This window comes from Sceloporus undulatus, chromosome 4 (assembly GCF_019175285.1).
Source record: "Sceloporus undulatus isolate JIND9_A2432 ecotype Alabama chromosome 4, SceUnd_v1.1, whole genome shotgun sequence".
NCBI lineage: Eukaryota > Metazoa > Chordata > Lepidosauria > Squamata > Phrynosomatidae > Sceloporus > Sceloporus undulatus.
In genome coordinates, this window is record NC_056525.1 from 250,437,930 (window position 1) to 250,455,906 (window position 17,977).

Sequence of the window (17,977 nt, forward strand, 5' to 3'; positions counted from 1 at the left end):
AGGGAGGGAGGGAAGGAGAGCTTGCAACGTAAGACCTAAATGTTCAAAGGACAGGACCAGCATTCAGAATGGCCTTCGCAGATCAGAGAGTGGGGCCAAAACTAACAAAATGGATTTTAATAGGGGGAAATGCAAGAGACTCAAGGCAGGTACGCTCAGGGAGAACAAAACGAAAGACTCAGGTAGAGGGAGGGGGATACCTGGCTTCGTATCCGCTGGGCTTTGGCTCCAGGACCCCCTGTGGATACCAAAATCCATGGATGCTCAAGTCCCATGCTATACAATAGGGCAGTGGTGGCGAACCTATGGCACGCATGCCAGAGGTGGCACTCAGAACCCTCTCTGTGGGCACACGCACCATCGTCCCAACACAGAGTTCACTAGAGTTTGTCACTAGAAATCCAGAGGGACATGGCACTTTGTGAGAAATAAGTAGGTTTCAGGTTGCAGTTTGGGCACTCGGTCTCTAAAAGGTTCTCCATCACTGCAATAGGTTATTATTGTTGTTGTTGTTGTTGTTGTTGTTGTTGTTGCAGTAGGCCCTTGGTATCAGCTGGGACTTGGTTCGCAGCCTCTCCTTCCTTTCCTGTCTGCCTGTTACCCACCAAAGGAATGTGAACCGCAGCCTTAGCAATTAACTTCTGTGTCTCATCATCCAATATAAGTACAATAAAATGTGTTATAAGCAAGCAAAGACATTCGCTATCAACCAAAGCAAAGAATGTTTCCATTAATGCTGGCAGGTCCTCAGTAAGCCAGATGAGCATGTCTTGCGTCTCTATATGGGGAGAAAGATGGGGTATAAGAAAACACAACAACAACAACAACAATTACATTGCTGCCCACTGACTACAACTGTTCCTCTCTTTCCTGGAAACGGACAGCCAGTCTCTCCCAGACCAGCACCAGTCGCTGGACAACCACTTGGAGGGCTCTGCTCTTCCTGACATCCCCCAAATATTCAAGCATGGCTACTCTATCCCTCTCCGTCTCTCCTTTTCCAAGGTAAGTATACCCAGCTCTTTTGACCGTTCTTCATAAGGCTTGTTCTTCAAATTTTGGACCAGTAATAGTGCCACTCTACTCTGCTTTGGTCAGATCTCACTTGGAATCCTGTGTCCAGTTATGACCACTGCAATTCAAAAGGGATGTTGAGAAGATGCATCCATGTCTAGAAGAGGGCAACCAAAATGGTGGAAGGTCTGGAAACCACAAAGCCTTAGACTTTGGGACCTGGGTATGTTTAGCCTGGAGAAGAGACAGTTAAGAGGGGACAGAATAACCCTGTTTAAACATTTGAAGGGGTGTCATATTGAGGAGGGAGCAAGCTTGTCTTCTGCTGCTCCAGAGACTAGGACCCAATGGAGCAATGGATGGAAACTACAGGAAAAGAGATGCTACCTAATCCCAAATGGTGAAGGGTCTGGAAACCATGAAGCCCTATGAGGAGAGACTTAGGGAGCTGGAGATGTTTAGAGAAGAGAAGGTTAAGAGGTGATATGATAGCCCTGCTTAAATATTTGAAAGGATGCCATACTGAGGATGGAGAAAGCTTGTTTTCTGCTGCTCCAGAAAATAGGACCCAGAACAATGGATTCCAGCTACAGGAAAAGAGATTCCACCTCAACCTTCAGTGGCTCCAGATTCGAGATGGTGATGCCGGGAGACAGCTGTTCTCGTAAAAGAGAGCTGACATCTGGTGTCCTTCAAGGCGCCATTTTGTCCCCCATGCTGTTCCACATTTACATGAAACCACTGGGAGAGATCATCTGGAAACATGGGGCGCAAGGTTATCAGTACACTGATGGCACCCAAATATGCTTCTCTATGCTTCCAACTCTTGCAGTGACTAAGGAAGGCATCTCTCCTCTGGATGCCTGCCTTGAGTTGGCAATGGGCTGGATGAGGGAAAACAAACTCAAGCTGAATCCAGAGAAAACTTGTGATAGGTACCCTAAGTCCGGGGATGGAGGTTTGCCAACCTGTCCTGGACGGGGTCACACTTCCCCAAAGGACAAAGTTTGCATTTTGGGGGTACTTCTGGATCCGTCTCTACAGTTGTCATCTGAAATAGATGCAACGGTCAAGAGTGCCTGGTATCAACTTCGGCTGATACGCCAATTGCGTCCCTACCTGGACCGAAAGGACCTTGAAACAGTGGTACATACTCTGGTCACCTCTCGCTTAGACTTCCACAATGCGCTCTACCTGGGGCTACCTTTGTACCAAGTTCGGAAGCTCTAACAGTTAGTTCAAAATGCGGCAGCCAGATTGGTCACCGTCACATCTAGGTTTGACCATATAACTCTAAAATCTCTTCACTGGCTGGCAATTACCTTCCGGGAGCAATACAAAGTGTTGGCTATTGCTTTCAAAGCCCTACATGGCTTGTGCCTGAGTTACCTGAAGGAACACCTTTCCCTACACAATCCGCCCCACACTCTCAGGACATCTGGGAAGAAGTTATTAGAACACCATAAGTCCAGGCTAACAACAGCTTCTTGCGGATCATTTATGGCTGCAGCCCCCAAATGATGGAATAGTCTGCCAGAGGAGATCCGTCTTATCACCACCTTTAAGAAGGCTTTTAAGACGGATCTCTTCTGGCAGACCTAGCCACCGAATCTGCTATAAGAGAGCTAGAAATACCCCACCTCTATCTGTAAAGATAAGTATTTAAATGATGATTTAGTCTATGTATTGTATTGATAGCGATTTACTGTTTCATTGAGTGTATTTGTAATGTTGCTTCTATTGTTGTAATCCTGCCTCGATCCGAAGGAAGAGGCAGGAAGTGTAAATAAAAATTATTATTATTATTATTATTATTATTATTATTATTATTATTATTACATTAGGAGAAACTTCCTGAGAGTAAGGGCTGTTCAGCAGTGGAAGACCTCCTTCCTCGGAGATTTTGGTGGTCTTTAAAAAGAGGCTGGATGGCCATCTGTCATTGGGGATGCTTTGACTGAGAGTTCCTGCATGGCAGAAGGGGGTTAGACAGGATCAGGGCTCTTGCAGTCTCTTCCAACTCTATGATTCTGTGATTCTATGAACACCCCGTGAGAGATTTGTCTTAGAGTCAGCATCCCTTGGAAACGACATGAAGGCACACAACAAGATACAAAAGTCCAGCACAATCTGCAAGGCCTGTTTCCGCTGGGGAAAATGAATGGTTAAAGGCATGTGTTTACCTGCCTGAGGAAAGAGAGCAGGGAGGGGACCCACCTAGCCTCTTTTTGGGAAGGGATTTCCAGAGCCTGGGAAGACCCCCAGAATCTATAAATGATGCCTTCCTGGGCAGCCGTGATGGGGATGGGTTGGGTGACCCTTGGGGTCCCCTTGCATCCCTATACAGTTATGTGATGAGTGACACTTTCCTGGGCAACTGGGGGGAGGAAGAGGAGGTGGCCTTGGCTGTGACTGTCCTTGGCTGGGAGGCCCAAGAGGAAGATATAAGAGCCACCATTCTTGCAAAAGACCAACCGTCCAAGTCAAGGGCTGCAGGGAAGAGGACCCTCGGCCTGGAAGCAGGAGAGATGGGAGCCGGCAGCCGGCTGAGCCCCCGGGCAGCTCAGTGCCACCTTTCCCGGTCCCTCTGTTCGGGGCAGCCTTGCCGGTCAGTGGCCCCCGCGGTGGCCGCCAAGCTGGGCCCCTCCAAGGTGCTGCCCTTCGAGGCCATCCCACGCAGCGGGAACAACGCCTGGGTCAACCTCTACCAGTTCTGGAGGACCAACAGTTTCCAGAACTTCCACCACGTCATGCAGAGGAACTTCCAGAACCTGGGGCCCATCTACAGGTCAGCCTCTCCCCCTAACCTCCACAACACATTTTGGGGTTCAGTGACAGGGGTTCATTTCGCTTTTGATGGGCATCTGGATGAGGTGAGCAGGTAGACTGGGATCCTGAAGGTGGGGTGGGCTTCTCCCTGCCCCTCGTTGTGCCATGCAGCTTGGCTTGGTTGCTTGAGATGCCTCTGCAAGGTGTGTGCTAATGTCTTATACCAAATTTGTGTTGCATGGGATGAAGTGCATGTGGGCAACTGGCTCTTCCAGCCCTATAACCCTGTGGTTCTGTGGATCTGGGGCAGAGACTTGGCCTGTGCAGACTTAATAGATTTGCTGCTGTTGTGGTTGTTTTGTGCCACCTAATCTATCATCATCATCATCATCATCATCATCTTATATCCCACCATTCTCCCAGTATAGGGACTCAAGCTTACCCTACAAATGAGACATCTCCAAGGGGCCCTGTGACTAATAGTCTTGCTCACATACCCTCCAGTTGCACCAGTTTGGCAGGAACCGTCCTGATAGATTTTCAGTCACCTCACATTTCTAGCTGCTCCAAAATGTCCAGGTTCCTCTCTTCCAGGGTGACCAGGTGTCCTAACTGCAAAGGAGGACAAGGCACCACAAGATACAGGACATTCAAGAACAAACATAGGACATTGCCAAATAAATGCTAAAGACATTAATATGAATATAAATTCATGCTTCTTGGTTGTGCTCAAAATGGAGGGCATTTTGGAATTCCTCCTGGACAGAAGGCTGAAATGTAGAGCATGTCCTGGAAAAGGAGGGCCTCTGGTCACCCTGCCCTCTCCTCCTCTGACTTTCCCCCTTTATCCTCAGCTTCTTTTAGTTGCTGCAAACTGAATTCAAAGGGCAAAAATAGTTTGCACTCAACTAATGGCAGCGAGGAGGCGAGGAAGGGCTGGATTTTGCTCTTCCCAGTTGCCTCAGGCAAAAGCAAACGGCTGCTAGCTTCTCTCTCATTGATAACTTTTGTCATCCTAACCATGCTCTCATCACAGAGTTGGAAGAGACCCCAAGAATGGCCATCCAGTCCAACCTCATTCTGCCATGCAGGAACTCTCAGTCATCCTCAGAGATGGCCATCCAGCCTCTGTTAAAAGACTTCCAAAGAAGGAGACTCCATCTCATTCCAAGACAGCAGTGCCTTTCATTGTAGAACAGCACTTACTCTCAGGAAGTTCCTCCTAATGTTGAAGTGGAATCCCCCCCCCCCGAAGCTTGCATCCATTGCTCCATTGTCTCCCATTCTCTGGAGCAGCAGAAAACAAGCTTGCTCCCTCCTCAATATGACATCCCTTCATATCCCCTCTTAACCTTCTCTCCTCCAGGCTAAAGATAGTCAGCTCCCTAAATCTTTCCTCATAAGGCATGAACTACTTGGACTCCGAGATCCCTTTCATGTGTTGTTTCATTCAGCCATGTGTCCCCCATAATCCTATATCTGTGCATTTCATTTTCCTGCCCTAAGTGCAATACTTTACCTTTCTCCGTGTTGAATTTCATTTTGTTAGCTTTGGCCCAGCCTTCTAGTCTATTCAGGTCCTTTTGAATTTTGATCCTGTCCTAATTTGGCGTCATCTGCAAATCAGATAAGCATGCCTTCTATTCCTTCATCCAAGTCATTGATAAAGATGTTGAATAGCAAACTGGGCCCAGGACAGAGCCCTGTCACCCTCCTCTGGACATGCTCCAGAAGATCAAGTTTTTTCTTGAATTGTGGTGCCCAGGACTGGACCCGATATTCCTTGCTTGTAGAAATCTTGTGCATATGCTTTTGTTGAAGTAGTTGTTAACTGCTGTCAAGTGGACTTAGACTTATGGCAGCTCTATGGATGAGAGACCTCCAAGTCCCTCTGTTGTCCATAGCCCTGCTCAGGTCTTGCAAAGTCTATCCACCTGCAATGCGCTCCCCCTCTTTTCCTACTGCCTTCTACTTCACAAAGTGTTATTGCTTTCCTTCTAGTGAGTCATGTCTATATGCTGCTGCTCAACAGTCATTGAACGAAACCTCGAAGCCCTAAAGAAAAATGCAGAACCCATGCAGATATATGAGGCAAAGCCCACAGAGATGTAGTTACAAGGAGAGGAGGCAATATTGATTTCTGTATTTGTTTATTAGATTGCCATGCTGCCTTTCTCCAAAAAGGGGATTCAAGTCTTCTACGTTCCAAAAATATGAAAAGCCTTTTCATTTTGAAGATACAGCCAGCCCTCCTTATCCACGGATTCAAGCATCCCCAGCTCCTTCAGAATATATATTCTCAAGATGTTGAGGTTTGAATCTGCTGATAAAGAATTGATCCTTATACAGAATGGCAAAGCCAAGCCTTGCTATTTGGTGCAGGTGTCTCTGTGTGTGTGTGTGCCAAATAGCAAGGCTTGATTTTGCCATTCTATATAAGAGACACCATTTTATTATGCCATTGTATTTAATGGGACTTGAAGAGGGCTGCTGTATGTTCAAAATGGGGACGTTTCCTCCCCAAATAAGAATTCTGCCCTCTCAAATGAATCTTGCCTTCTGTCCCCAAATTTCTGGCATTGCAGTAACTTAAAGCTGAGGATTTAGAAATGCAGTTTAGGCTTCCAAAGGCAAGGGACAGCCTGGCAAAGTCACGAAGGGAGTACACAAACCTCAGCAAATGGAAAGGAAGTTCAAGGAGGGTCCGGTTTTCAGGGTCTCGCTTTGTGCAATGTTAAAAATGTGTGAACTGATGGAAAATTTCATGGAGAGGAAGGCAATGCCCTCATTTCTCCCTGCTCTTGAAAGCTACAACCTTGAAGTGTACTCTAAGAAATGGATCTTTCCACCCGCTCCTAAATCAATAGATTACAATTCTGCTAGCTAACTCAAGGCAACAAGGGCCCAATTTTAAACGCCTGGCCCCTCTCCTGCGCACCTTGCATTCTCCCTTTTTCAGACCTAGAAAGTGCCACTCCTTCATTAGGGTTCCCCATCCATTGGGCCAAAGCAATGATTCCCAGGGGTCCCAGAGGCTCTTGGGGTCGCCCTGAAGTCAAGCCCACAGACATCGTTTTCCTTACCAGCCAGAAAAGGCTGTTCTTGTGGATACAGACAAATTTGGTAGCAATCCTGTGAGTAATTGCATGTCGGTGGCAGAACAGGATTCGGAGAAACAGAGTGGTTCCCAATAGGGAAAGGACTCAGGCAAGGCTGCATCCGATCACTCCACTTCTTTGACTTCTAGGCTGAAAACATCATAAGAAAAGCAGAATTACAATCAGAAAAAGAAGGAATGAAGTGAGGAGGAAAGAACATCAACAACCTAAGATCCGCAGACAGTGACACCATTAAAATAACAGAAGACACTGAGGAATTGGAATGGTTAATAAGGAGGGTCAAAGGGTCTGGAAACCATGAAGCCCTATGAGGAAGGATTTAGGGAGCTGGGGATGTTTAGCCTGGAGAAGAGAAGCTTAAGAGTTGATATGATAGCCCCATTTAAATAACTGAAGGGATGTCCCATTGAGGATGGAGCAAGCTTCTCTTCTGCTGCTCCAGAGACTAGAATGCGGAACCATGGATGCAAGCTCCAGGAAAAGAGATTCCACCTAAATGTTAGGAGGAATGTCCTGAGAGTAAGAGCTGTTAGACCATAGAACACAAATCCCTTGGAGATTTGATGGAGTCTCCTCCTTTGGAGGCTGTCTTTAAGCAGAGGCTGGATGGCCATCTGTCAATGGGGATGCTTTGATTGTGAATTCCTGCATGGCAGAAGAAGGGGGTTGGACCGGGTGGCCCTTGGGGTCTCTTCCAACTCTATGGGTCTATAAGACTGTTGCACTTTGGCCACATCATGAGAAGCTATGGGTCACTAGAAAAACCAATAATGCTCGTAAAGGTAGAGGGGAGAAGAAAGAGAGGAAGACCACAAACCAGATGGAGAAACTTAATTAGGGGGTTATTATGGGCAAGGGCTTATTGCAGGATCTGGGCAAGATTGCAGTGGAGGATAGGGATTCTTGGAGACGTTCAAAGGGTCACCATGAGTCGGAACCAACTCAAGGGCAGCTAACTACAACCACAAGTAGGAGGAAAAAAGCTGTGGGTGCAGCAGCTGCCAGGAAGAATGGAAGTATGGATGCTGGAAGTAATGGGCTGCAGGAAATGGAAAGGTTTCTTCTGCCTTCTTGTGCCAATGTTATGTAAGACCCTGGGATGTATGCACTGCGGCCATAGTGCAACAACAGGCTTCTGGGTAATAGGCCTGGTCAGTTTTTGTAGATCATCTTTTTACACAGGAGGCAAGAGTGCAAATTCTCTCTGCTCTGGGCAATGGGAAAGGACTATGTTCAAATCTCCAGCTAATAATTCCCCAATTCCCTTGATGTAGGAGTTGACCCTTTAGCTAAGAGTTCTCACTTAATTTGCAAACAGGGAAATATGTTCACTCCCTCTCTGTGTGTGAGAGAGATTGAATGCCAAGCTGTGAGCACATGTTCCTGGTACTTCATGCATAAAGCTTAATGGCATCACCAGGGGCCCTTCTTAGGTCCCAGGCTTTGCCCCAGAAACCTCTGGGTTGGGATGATCCAGGACTGGCAACCCCAGTCCCTGCCATGGTGCAACACGGATGCAGCATCGAGAACAGTGTCATCACTACCGAGGGGTGAGTCCCTACGTTGGGGAAAAGGCAGGATAATCAGGTTGTTGTTGTTGTTGTTATATAAATTAATGATAAAAGCAACAATAATAGTCCTTTCTCATAGGAATTTGCAATCTCCTTTACATGAGAGCACTGCCTTCATAAGTGTGTTTGCACAGGGATCTTGCAGCATCTTTGAGATGAACTGTGCAAAAGAAGATGTAGCAGAGGTTTTCATACACTTGGTCTACTTCTTCAGATGCATGGAGTGAAGTGGTGCATTCTATGGCTGTTCATACAGTCTGATTAGAAAAGTCCTTCCTGGGCAATAATTCACTCCATGCATCTGAGAAAGTAGGCTTAAATCTACAAAAACAAATGCTACACTTCTTTCACCCCATGCTACGAGATCTTTTTGCACAGTGATATTCCAGACTAACACCGCTGTGTCTCTGAATTCAGAAGTGTGTGTATGTGTACGTTTTCTCACTTATTAGGCTTGTTGTTTTTCTTATTGGAGTGGCATACCCTGTGCAGCTGTGGATGATATTTAGGTTATCCTCCAAAGTGGCATCTCAAGGCATCTCTTTAGGTCTCATGATTTGATGCTGAAATCTCAAGGCCTGGCATAGTCCTGACCTGGTCATGGCCAACCCAGAGAGATGGGTGCGAGAAAGGGGTGCAGTAGCTTGGGTGGGTGTGCTTAAGGCTTGACTCTGTTTCCTTTGGCAGGGAGACGGTGGGCACCTACGACACGGTCAATGTCTTCCTGCCCCGCGATGCCGCCCAGCTCTTCCAGTCGGAGGGGATCTTCCCGCGCCGGATGGGCATCAACTCCTGGGCGGCTCACCGGGAAATGAGGAACCACAAACAGGGCATCTTCCTCCTGTAAGTGAGGCCGAGGGGTAGGGTGGGCAGACTGGTTTATTTGGGTCCCATATGGCCACTTATCAGTGGATGCAGCACTCTGTAAGCGGTTTACAGTCTGTAAACCATTTGCCCCTAACAAGCTGGGAACTCATTTTAGCGACCTATGAAAGGAAGGAAGGCTGAGTCAACCTTGGAGCCCTGCAGGGATCGAACTCACAACCTTGTAGCTGCATTACAGGCATTTAACTGCTTCACCAACTGGGCTCCTTGGGAGAAAAGTGGAGTATAAATTCAATAAATTAACTAATTTGTATGGTTACAGTAATCCCTCCGCATTCTCTGGGGTCAGGGGAGAAGGACCCCGTGAATATAGAAAAACTGCAAATAAAACAAAAACATGCCATTCTTTTCACCTCTCTAGGAACCTCCAGCTCCTCCGGGGCAACTCTGTGGCCAACATCTGCCAGAATTTGATCATAGAACATGCTGGAGGACCTAGAGATGCCTGGAGAAGTGCTTTCTCTAGCGCCTTCCAGATTCTCCAGTACAACTCTATGGTCACCTTCTAGCAAAATTGCGCTGGGGTCTTAGAGATTCCTAGAGAGAACATAGTAATCAAAACCACACATAACCAAATCTGAAAAGGGCAAATCCGCAAATGTAGAGGGCCAACTGATTTATTGTTGTTCTTGTTGTGTGCCTTTCAGTCATTTCTGACTTACGGCAACCCTAAGGCAAACCTATCATCGGGTTTTCTTTGCTAGATTTGTTCAGAAGGGGTTTGCCACCATTGCCCTCCTCTGAGGCTGAGAGAGTGTGACTTGCCCAAGGTCAGCCAGGGATCTCTCAGAGTCCTAGTCCAACACTTAAGCCTGGTTTTCCCAGGGTTTTCTTGTCCAGATTTCTTCAGAGACTTGCCATTTGCTTTCTTTTGAGGCTGAGAGAGTGTAGGACTTGCCCAACATTACCCAGTGGGTTTTTGTAGCTGAGCAGAGATTTGAACCTTGGTCTCTCAGAGTCCAAGTCCAGCTAATTCAAGATGACTAGAACTCAGTTTGTTATCTCGCTCTTCTGCCAAACCGAGCCGGTTGGTACAGTCCATGCCTTGGGGTTTTCCTAAACCCATAACCCATAAGGTTTACATGCGCATGTGTCCCGCCCTCCAGGAATGGGGAGCAGTGGCGTTCAGACCGGCTGGTGCTCAACAAGGAGGTGATCAGCCCCCTGGGTACCCGCAAGTTCCTGCCCTTCCTCAACACGGTGGCCGAGGACTTTGTCGACTTCATGCACCGGCAGGTCAGGAAGAACACCCGGCGCTCACTGACCATCGACCTCTATCACGACCTTTTCCGCTTCACCCTGGAAGGTACCGGCAGCAGGGCCAGAACGCACTTCTTCTTAGCCACCCACCTCCCACCTTCACCTACTTCTATGGGGCCACAGAGGGTAAAGTTATACACAAAACCACCCACCCCCTTCCCAAAACATCTCTCTCTCTCTCTGGGTTCATCCAGAATGGCCCAAAGCCTCAGGATGACTTAGGGAGCATTAGGATCCAGCCCAGCAAACTCTGGAGGAGGGATGCACCATTGCCTTTCTTGTTCTAAGCAGAATATTAGCTTTGCAAGAACTAATTCAGTCTGCTGGCAACTTGCTGCCCTTTTGCTCCAGAGACTCTGCCCAATGGAAGGGCCGGCCCTGGGTTTTTCAACATTTATTTCACTCTCCTTGGCTGGAATTCACCTTTTCTTACCTCTGCACTTCCTCCCCACTGGCAGCTAGCAGCTATGCTTTGTATGGGGCACGGCTGGGTCTCCTGGAAGAGAACCCCAACCCCGAATCACAGAAGTTCATCAGCGCCGTGGAGACCATGCTGCAGACCACGCTGCCCCTGCTCTTCGTTCCTCCGGGCGTCATGCGCTGGGTGAACAATAAGCTCTGGCAAGACCACATGGATGCCTGGGATGCCATCTTTTCACATGGTCAGTGCTCTTGAAGAAGCAGCAATGAGGTGGCAATGGGGCAGGCAGGGCATCCTCCCCCAAAGATGCAAAATGAAGGGTCCTGGGTTTTGAGTTTTGGAGGTGAGGCCAGGTTAGGCAAAAATGGGCTCTGCTTTGGCACATGAAGGGCTGAGCTAAAGTTGAATGCAAGTGCAATACAACTTGGGTCTATGCTCCCTAGCATTTCCCAGTTGAATACAGGGGAGATCCCTTGTTGCCTTAATGTTTAGCAGATCCTTGATCAGGAGAATTTAACACAAAGTTCTGTCAAGCAGATACACCCCTCTTCCTTCACTTCCCAAACCTGCCTTTTAGTTTAGGCTTCTCCCCTCCCATGGAGATTTACTGTCCGGTGGAAAGCAAGTGGGCAGCATTGGCAGGGAACCATTTGCTCTGTTCTTGTAGCTGGATTCACAGCAAGAGGCCTCCTTCATGGTCCATGATGATGATGATGATGATGATGATCATCATCATCATCATCATCATCATGAGCATGGACTATTGTGGCTACTTCCAGGAAATGTGGGACGTAGCGGATCACTCAAATCTGTAGGTAGGTTTAGACCAGTGATGGTGAACCTTTTAGAGGCTGAGTGCCCAAACTGCAACCCAAAACCCACTTATTCATTACAAAGTGCCATGTTCCTCTGGCTTTCTAGTAACAAACTCTGGCAAACTCTGTGCTGAGGTGACGGCACATGTGCCCACAGAGAGGGCTCTGAGTGCCACCTCTGACACGCGTGCCATAGGTTCACCATCACTGGTTTAGACTGAGCATTAGAAGGAATGTCTTGACAGTGAGAATGCTTCACCAATGGGATCCATTGCCTAGAGAAGTGATGGAGTCTTCTTTGGATGTCTCCAAAAAGAGGTTGCAGATCCTGTACTGAGCCAGGGGTTGGACTTTGTGTCTTCTGGGGGACCCTTCCAATGCCAGGATCCTGTGATTTTGTGGCCCACAGGCACAGAATCCTTCCAGGTGGTTCTGGAAGAACTCCCAAGCTACTGATTGGTTTTTAATTGGTTCCTAATAAATAAAGATTGTGGAGGGAAATCAGAAGGGAAGGCGAAGCACCCTCCCAGGAGGAACAATGGGAAAGAAAGAGTCCCACAGAGCAGGGGCTGCCACCAAGAAAGCCTTGCCACGTCTCTGGTAGCCCTAAGGGTTTCTCAGCTTAATCTGAAACCCCAATAATGGATCAGGCAGCTCTTTAAGTGCATAGATCCTGAGCCTTTTGAGAGCTTCTTAGACTAATAGTAACACTTTTTAAAAGTATCCAGTAGTTCCCTGGCAGGTGTTTTTTTTTTGGGGGGGATCAGTGGGTTGTGGTCAAAGGGGGGCTTGCAGGTATGGTTAGCCTGGAGAAGGTTAAGAGGTGACATGATAGCCCTGTTTAAGTAGTTGAAGGGATGTCATGTTGAGGAGGGAGCAAGCTTCTTTTCTGCTGCTCCAGAGAACAAAACACAGAGCAGTGGATGCAAACTACAGGAAAAGAGATTCCAGCTCAACATTAGGAGGAACTTCCTAACAGTAAGGGCTGTTCGACAGTAAAATATTCTGCATTGGGAATTGATGGAGTCTCCTTCTTTGGAGGTCTTTAAACAGAGGCTGGATTACCATCTGTCAATGAGGGTGCTTTGATTGTGAGTTCCTGCATGGCAGAAGGGGGCTGATCTGGAAGGCCCTTGGGGTCTCTTCCAACTCTGTGATTCTGTGACCAGCATGCCATATGGTTGGGAGTTCCATGCCCATGGTGGGCTGGTGATGCTGATGTCCCACCATGTGCCTGACAGTGGCTGAGATGGCTTTTTACTCTGGTCTCCCTTGTTCCTTAGCGGACAAGTGCATCCAGAACATCTACCAGGAGTTCTGCCTGGGGCAGCCCCGCAAGTATTCTGGGATCATGGCCGAACTGCTGCTGCAGGAGGAGATGCCCCTTGACTCCATCAAGGCCAACATCATCGAGTTCACTGCGGGCGGCGTTGACACGGTGAGTAGGCGACAGCAAGTTCAATGGTCCACACAGATCGATGGGAACCAGGGTGGTGCATTGATTTGAGCATTATACGAGAGCCCTGGGACTCATGGGTTCAGATCCCAGCATAAGCATGGAAACACAGCCAGCCATGGGAAGCCATTGGGTGGCCTTGGGTGGGTCACACTCCTTCAGCCTCAGAGGAAAACGTGCCAAGAAAATCCCATGATTCATCATCCTTACATAGGGTTGCCATCACCTCCATGCAATAATGGCAGCGTGGCATTGTAGTCTGAGTGTGAGGCAAGGGTTCAAATCCTCTCTACTGAACCACGGAAACCCATTGGGAGATCTTGGGCAAAGGAGGTATTCACACTGGGGCTAATTTTGGCATTAAAGAGAGGTTAAAATGCATTTAAAGCATCCTGGAAATAAAGTGAAAATGGTGACTAATTGTGCAAATGATTATCACACATAATTGTGCAAATAAACTGATATCAAAAATGCATTGTTGCTAAAATCCTGAAAGTAAAAAGATGTGTGTTAATGCTTCTTTGTGACCATTTTAATGGCAGCGTTGTGTGAAATCATTACGTGTAATTATGCGCTTTTCCCTGGATATTCATGGGATAGACTCCCGATCTGCTTTGTGTGATCAACTCCTTAGAGGAGCACAATGGCAGCTTCCTTTGTAGAAATCAGGCCAAGAAAACCCCAAGAGAAGGTTGCCATAATGGCTTGCAAGTTAGACTAGGATTCGAGGAGACCCAGGTTCAAATTCCGGCTCAGCTATGGAAATCCACTGAGCATTCTGGAGCAAGTCACACTTTCTCAGCCTTAGAAGAGCCGCTGAATAAATCTTGCCAAGAAAACTTATTAGTCATTAGTGACAGTCAACAAAATTAATTATATTGGACAGCCAGCATGATGTATTGGACTAGGACTCTGGAAGAGCAAGGTTCGAATCTCCACTGAGCCAAAGAAATCCACTGGTTGTCATTGTATGCGTCCCACTCTTTCATCCTCAGAGGAACACAATGGTGGTAAACTTCTACTGAACCCCATTGCCCAAAATATATTCAACACCTGTTTTGGGGAGTGTATTTGATTAGTTCTTCAGTGCATTTATTGATCACCTCTTGGCGCACCAGGGCCCTCGAGGTGCTGCACAATTGGCAAAAACACTTCAACTGAAACAACTAAAACCCAGCTCAGCTCAGAGGCTACAACTGCAGTATGACCCTTGTATCTGTGGACCATACTTGGAAATGTGAAAGCATGGATAATAATGAGCCCTATTGAAATGAACGACTTCTAGTGGAAGTTGACCATAGAGTCACACAGGAGGATCTAGAGATTCCTAGAGCGAATGCCTCTCTAGGCATTTCTAGCCCTCCAATGTGACTCTGTGACCAAATTCTGCTGGAAGCATATTGTAGGATCACACTGGAGGACCTAGAAAATGCCTAGAAGGATGTGGGTAAACTGCAAGTAACAGTGCAGTGGATCTGAGGGTTGTACAGTAGTGTTGTTAGCATGCCAATCTCATTCACTGTTGGAATTTACCAGACAATTTGCTCCATCAGTAACAGAAGGCCATGTGCCACAATACACAGAACTGAGAAAGAGCTATCACTCTCTCAGTCCTTTCTGGGTGGATGAAGCTTCTCAGGTCTGAGATGCCATCCAGAGTGCATCTGCCACCCATTGATCAGGAAGCCTCCAGATGCCAGTGAGGGCTGGTGCTACTATTTCCCAGACCTTAGGCTGATGGTCCTCTCTCTTTGGGCTCCCAGACGGCGGTCCCGCTGCTCTTCTCCCTCTTTGAACTGGCCCGCAACCCCAGCGTCCAGGCGGCCATTCGGGAGGAGATCAAGGCCGTGGAGAAGCAAGGCTTCGGGGAGCTGTCAAAGGTCCTCAACAGCTTGCCGCTGCTCAAGGGAGCCATCAAGGAGACTCTCAGGTAAGGAGGACTGGGCATGAAATGGGCAACCAGGAGTCCCAGGGAGGGCAGGAAGGTTTGGGCATCTGGAAGCAACTGCCATGTGCTCTTGGATGTTCTTGGCAACTCTTGGTCTTGAAAACTGGGGTGAGGATGTGTGACCCACCAAAACTCCCTGGAAGACCCCCTGAAAAGGTAAAGGTGGTCCCTTGACATAAATGCCTAGTTGTAACCAACTTTAGGGTGTGGTGCCCATTTCCGTTTCTAAGCCAAAGAGCCAGTGTTGTCTGAGGACTGAATGCTGTTACCTCCCCATTGAGAAGTGGTACCTATCTATCTATTTGCACTTGCATGCTTTCGAAGGGCTAGGTTGGCAGAAGTTGGGACTAGTGACAGGAGCTCACCCCATCATGCGGCACATAGGCCTCCAACTACCAACCTTCCTTTCTTCAGATCATCAGAACTGGCATCTTAACCACAAGCCAACACATCCATTTTTACATTGTGACAATTATTTTGAGATTCCTTCCCTCGCAGTTCAGAAAAATTGCTCTCCCTTCCAGCACCATTTTTCCAGCCAAAATACTGGCTAGAAATGGTAACAGCAATTGACAGTCGATTGCTTCTGGTGCAGTGAGTGAGTGGCAGAGGGGTGTGTGAACCTGGGCTTCCTTAAAGGATGAGAGCCCCAAAATATGCCAAGATCTATGTGTGGGGTCAGTAGATTTTGCACAGTAAGAAGGGGAAAGGAGGGGCCTATTAGAATGAATGGATGGATGAATTAAAGTGGGGCTGTATGCTTGCTCTTTGTCATTCCTCTGAAATCCCAGGTCCAGGTCCACCTATGGGGAGATGCACTATCGCATTGTGGTGCATTTAGTTAGGTTTATTGGTTAAAAAACCCCAGTCGCCATCTCCTGTAGAGCTACATGCGTATCGCTACCAAGTGTGGAATAAAGATGCATGATCAGAGCTTGGAACATTACTTCTCTGGATATAAGTCCCAGAGTCCCACATCCAGCAGCCATTCTTCCAAGGTCTGACCATGACTGTTGGGCCACCTTCTGCTTTCTTTAGCAAGTGGGAGTTGGAGTCGCTGGTCTCCATCCACCAATGACATTCTTCTCTTGCAGGCTGTACCCAGTGGGCATTACTGTCCAGCGTTATCTGACCCAAGACGTGGTGCTCCAGAATTACTCTGTACCAGCAGGAGTAAGTCTTTCCTCTTTGCCTCTTCCCCAGGTATTTCAGAGTCCTTCCCCAGCCCTGTCGGTGTGTAGGGCTGCTGTGCTGCCTTGGCCAATGCCAGGCCATCGCTCCTTTCCCCCCAAAAGGAAAACATTATCTAACTGTTGAAGACAAAATAAATGATGCCATAGGTGGACTGTAGCCCAGAACAGATAAAGAGGTAGCCAAGAAATACTTTGCTTGTTGTTGCTGTGGGCCTTCAAGCTGTTTCCGACTTATAGCGACCCTAAGGCAAATTATCAGGGGTTTTCTTGGCAAGATTTATTCAGAGGGGGTTTGCCCTTGCCTTCCTCTGAGGCTGAGAGAGTGTGACTTGCCCAAGGTTACCCACTGGGTTTCCATGACCAAACAGGGATTCAGACTCTGGTCTCCTGAGTCATACCTAACACTCAAAACCACTACACCATGTTGGTTCTCAGTATCTAGCCACTCAGTATGAATTCAGGTCCATGGGTTTCTGCACTCGGGTGACACCATGCCCATTGATGCCACAGGGGAGAAGCCCATTGCCCCGGGCGTCCTTTGGTGATTGTGCGGTGTCTTGCCTCCCAGACCTTGTGCCAAGTGGGCCTCTACTGCTTGGGACGGAGCCCCGAGGTGTTCAGCAACCCGGAGCGCTATGACCCCACTCGCTGGCTGGGCAAAGAGGACAACAACTTCAAGGCTCTGTCCTTTGGTTTTGGGTCGCGCCAGTGCATTGGGCGGCGACTGGCCGAATCGGAGATGATGCTCTTCCTCATGCACGTGAGTTGCGCCTGTGTTTTGTGGGGGGAACATAGCCCCAGGGGAAGAGTGTTCCAGTTGGGTGGGCCACTGCAGGACATGGGCTCCCACCCTTGCTTTGCCATTGCAAATCTTGACTTGCCAGCCATTCTGTGGTCTGAGTCCACACTTGCTCTTTCCGTTCCCTCAGGTCATACGGAACTTCAAGATCGACACCGTCTCCAAGGCAGACATCAATACGATCTACAGGTTCATCCTCATGCCAGAGAAGCCCCCTTTGCTCACCTTCCGGCCCATTGACTAGCGGAGGATATGGGGAAGTCCCACCTCCATGGTCTCCTTTTCCCTTTTGCCAGTGGAAGTGGGCCAAGGGACACAACTCTCTTCGAGGCAGCAGCCGTTCTCACAACCACACTCTCACACCTATGCACACTTGTTCCCTTTGCTCACCTTAGGCAAACGTGTGTTTTGTCATAGAATCACAAAGCTGGAAGGCCCCACAAGGGCCATCTCATCCAACCCCATACCATTCAGGAATCCTCAGCTGAAGCATCCCTGATGGAATCCCTTTCCTTTGGCTTCCTTTGAGCCAAAGATCCCTCCATGTCCTTCTCTTCTGAGTCATAGAGTTGGAAGAGACGACAAGGGCCATCCAGTCCAACCTCCAGCAATGCAGGAATACACAACTGAAGCACTCCTGAGAGGTGCCTATCCAAGCTCTGTTTAAAGACCTCTGCTGAGGAAGCTTACTGGGGAACTTGTCCTATAGTCAAGATATTCTTTCTAA

General features: G+C 48.1%; 1 protein-coding gene across 1 annotated transcript; it reads left to right on the plus strand.

The window, feature by feature from the left end:
- Positions 1-3,749: 3,749 nt before the first annotated feature.
- LOC121929727 (cytochrome P450 11B, mitochondrial-like) lies at positions 3,750-17,494 on the plus strand. Its single transcript, XM_042465588.1, has 9 exons — positions 3,750-3,802; positions 9,161-9,316; positions 10,465-10,664; positions 11,077-11,280; positions 13,138-13,292; positions 15,074-15,240; positions 16,353-16,431; positions 17,020-17,211; positions 17,381-17,494. Exons 1-9 carry the CDS (start codon positions 3,765-3,767, stop codon positions 17,492-17,494), a joined length of 1,305 nt encoding a protein of 434 aa, XP_042321522.1. The 5' UTR covers positions 3,750-3,764.
- The last annotated feature ends 483 nt before the right edge of the window (positions 17,495-17,977 follow it).

What these genes read in the sequence shown, in the direction of transcription:
- LOC121929727 (XM_042465588.1), top strand. Translation starts at nt 3,765, where the DNA reads ATGCAGAGGAACTTCCAGAACCTGGGGCCCATCTACAG. An exon ending in AACCTGGGGCCCATCTACAG is followed by an intron (nt 3,803 to 9,160) that starts GTCAGCCTCTCC and finishes TTCCTTTGGCAG; the next exon opens with GGAGACGGTGGGCACCTACG. An exon ending in ATTACTCTGTACCAGCAGGA is followed by an intron (nt 16,432 to 17,019) that starts GTAAGTCTTTCC and finishes CTTGCCTCCCAG; the next exon opens with ACCTTGTGCCAAGTGGGCCT.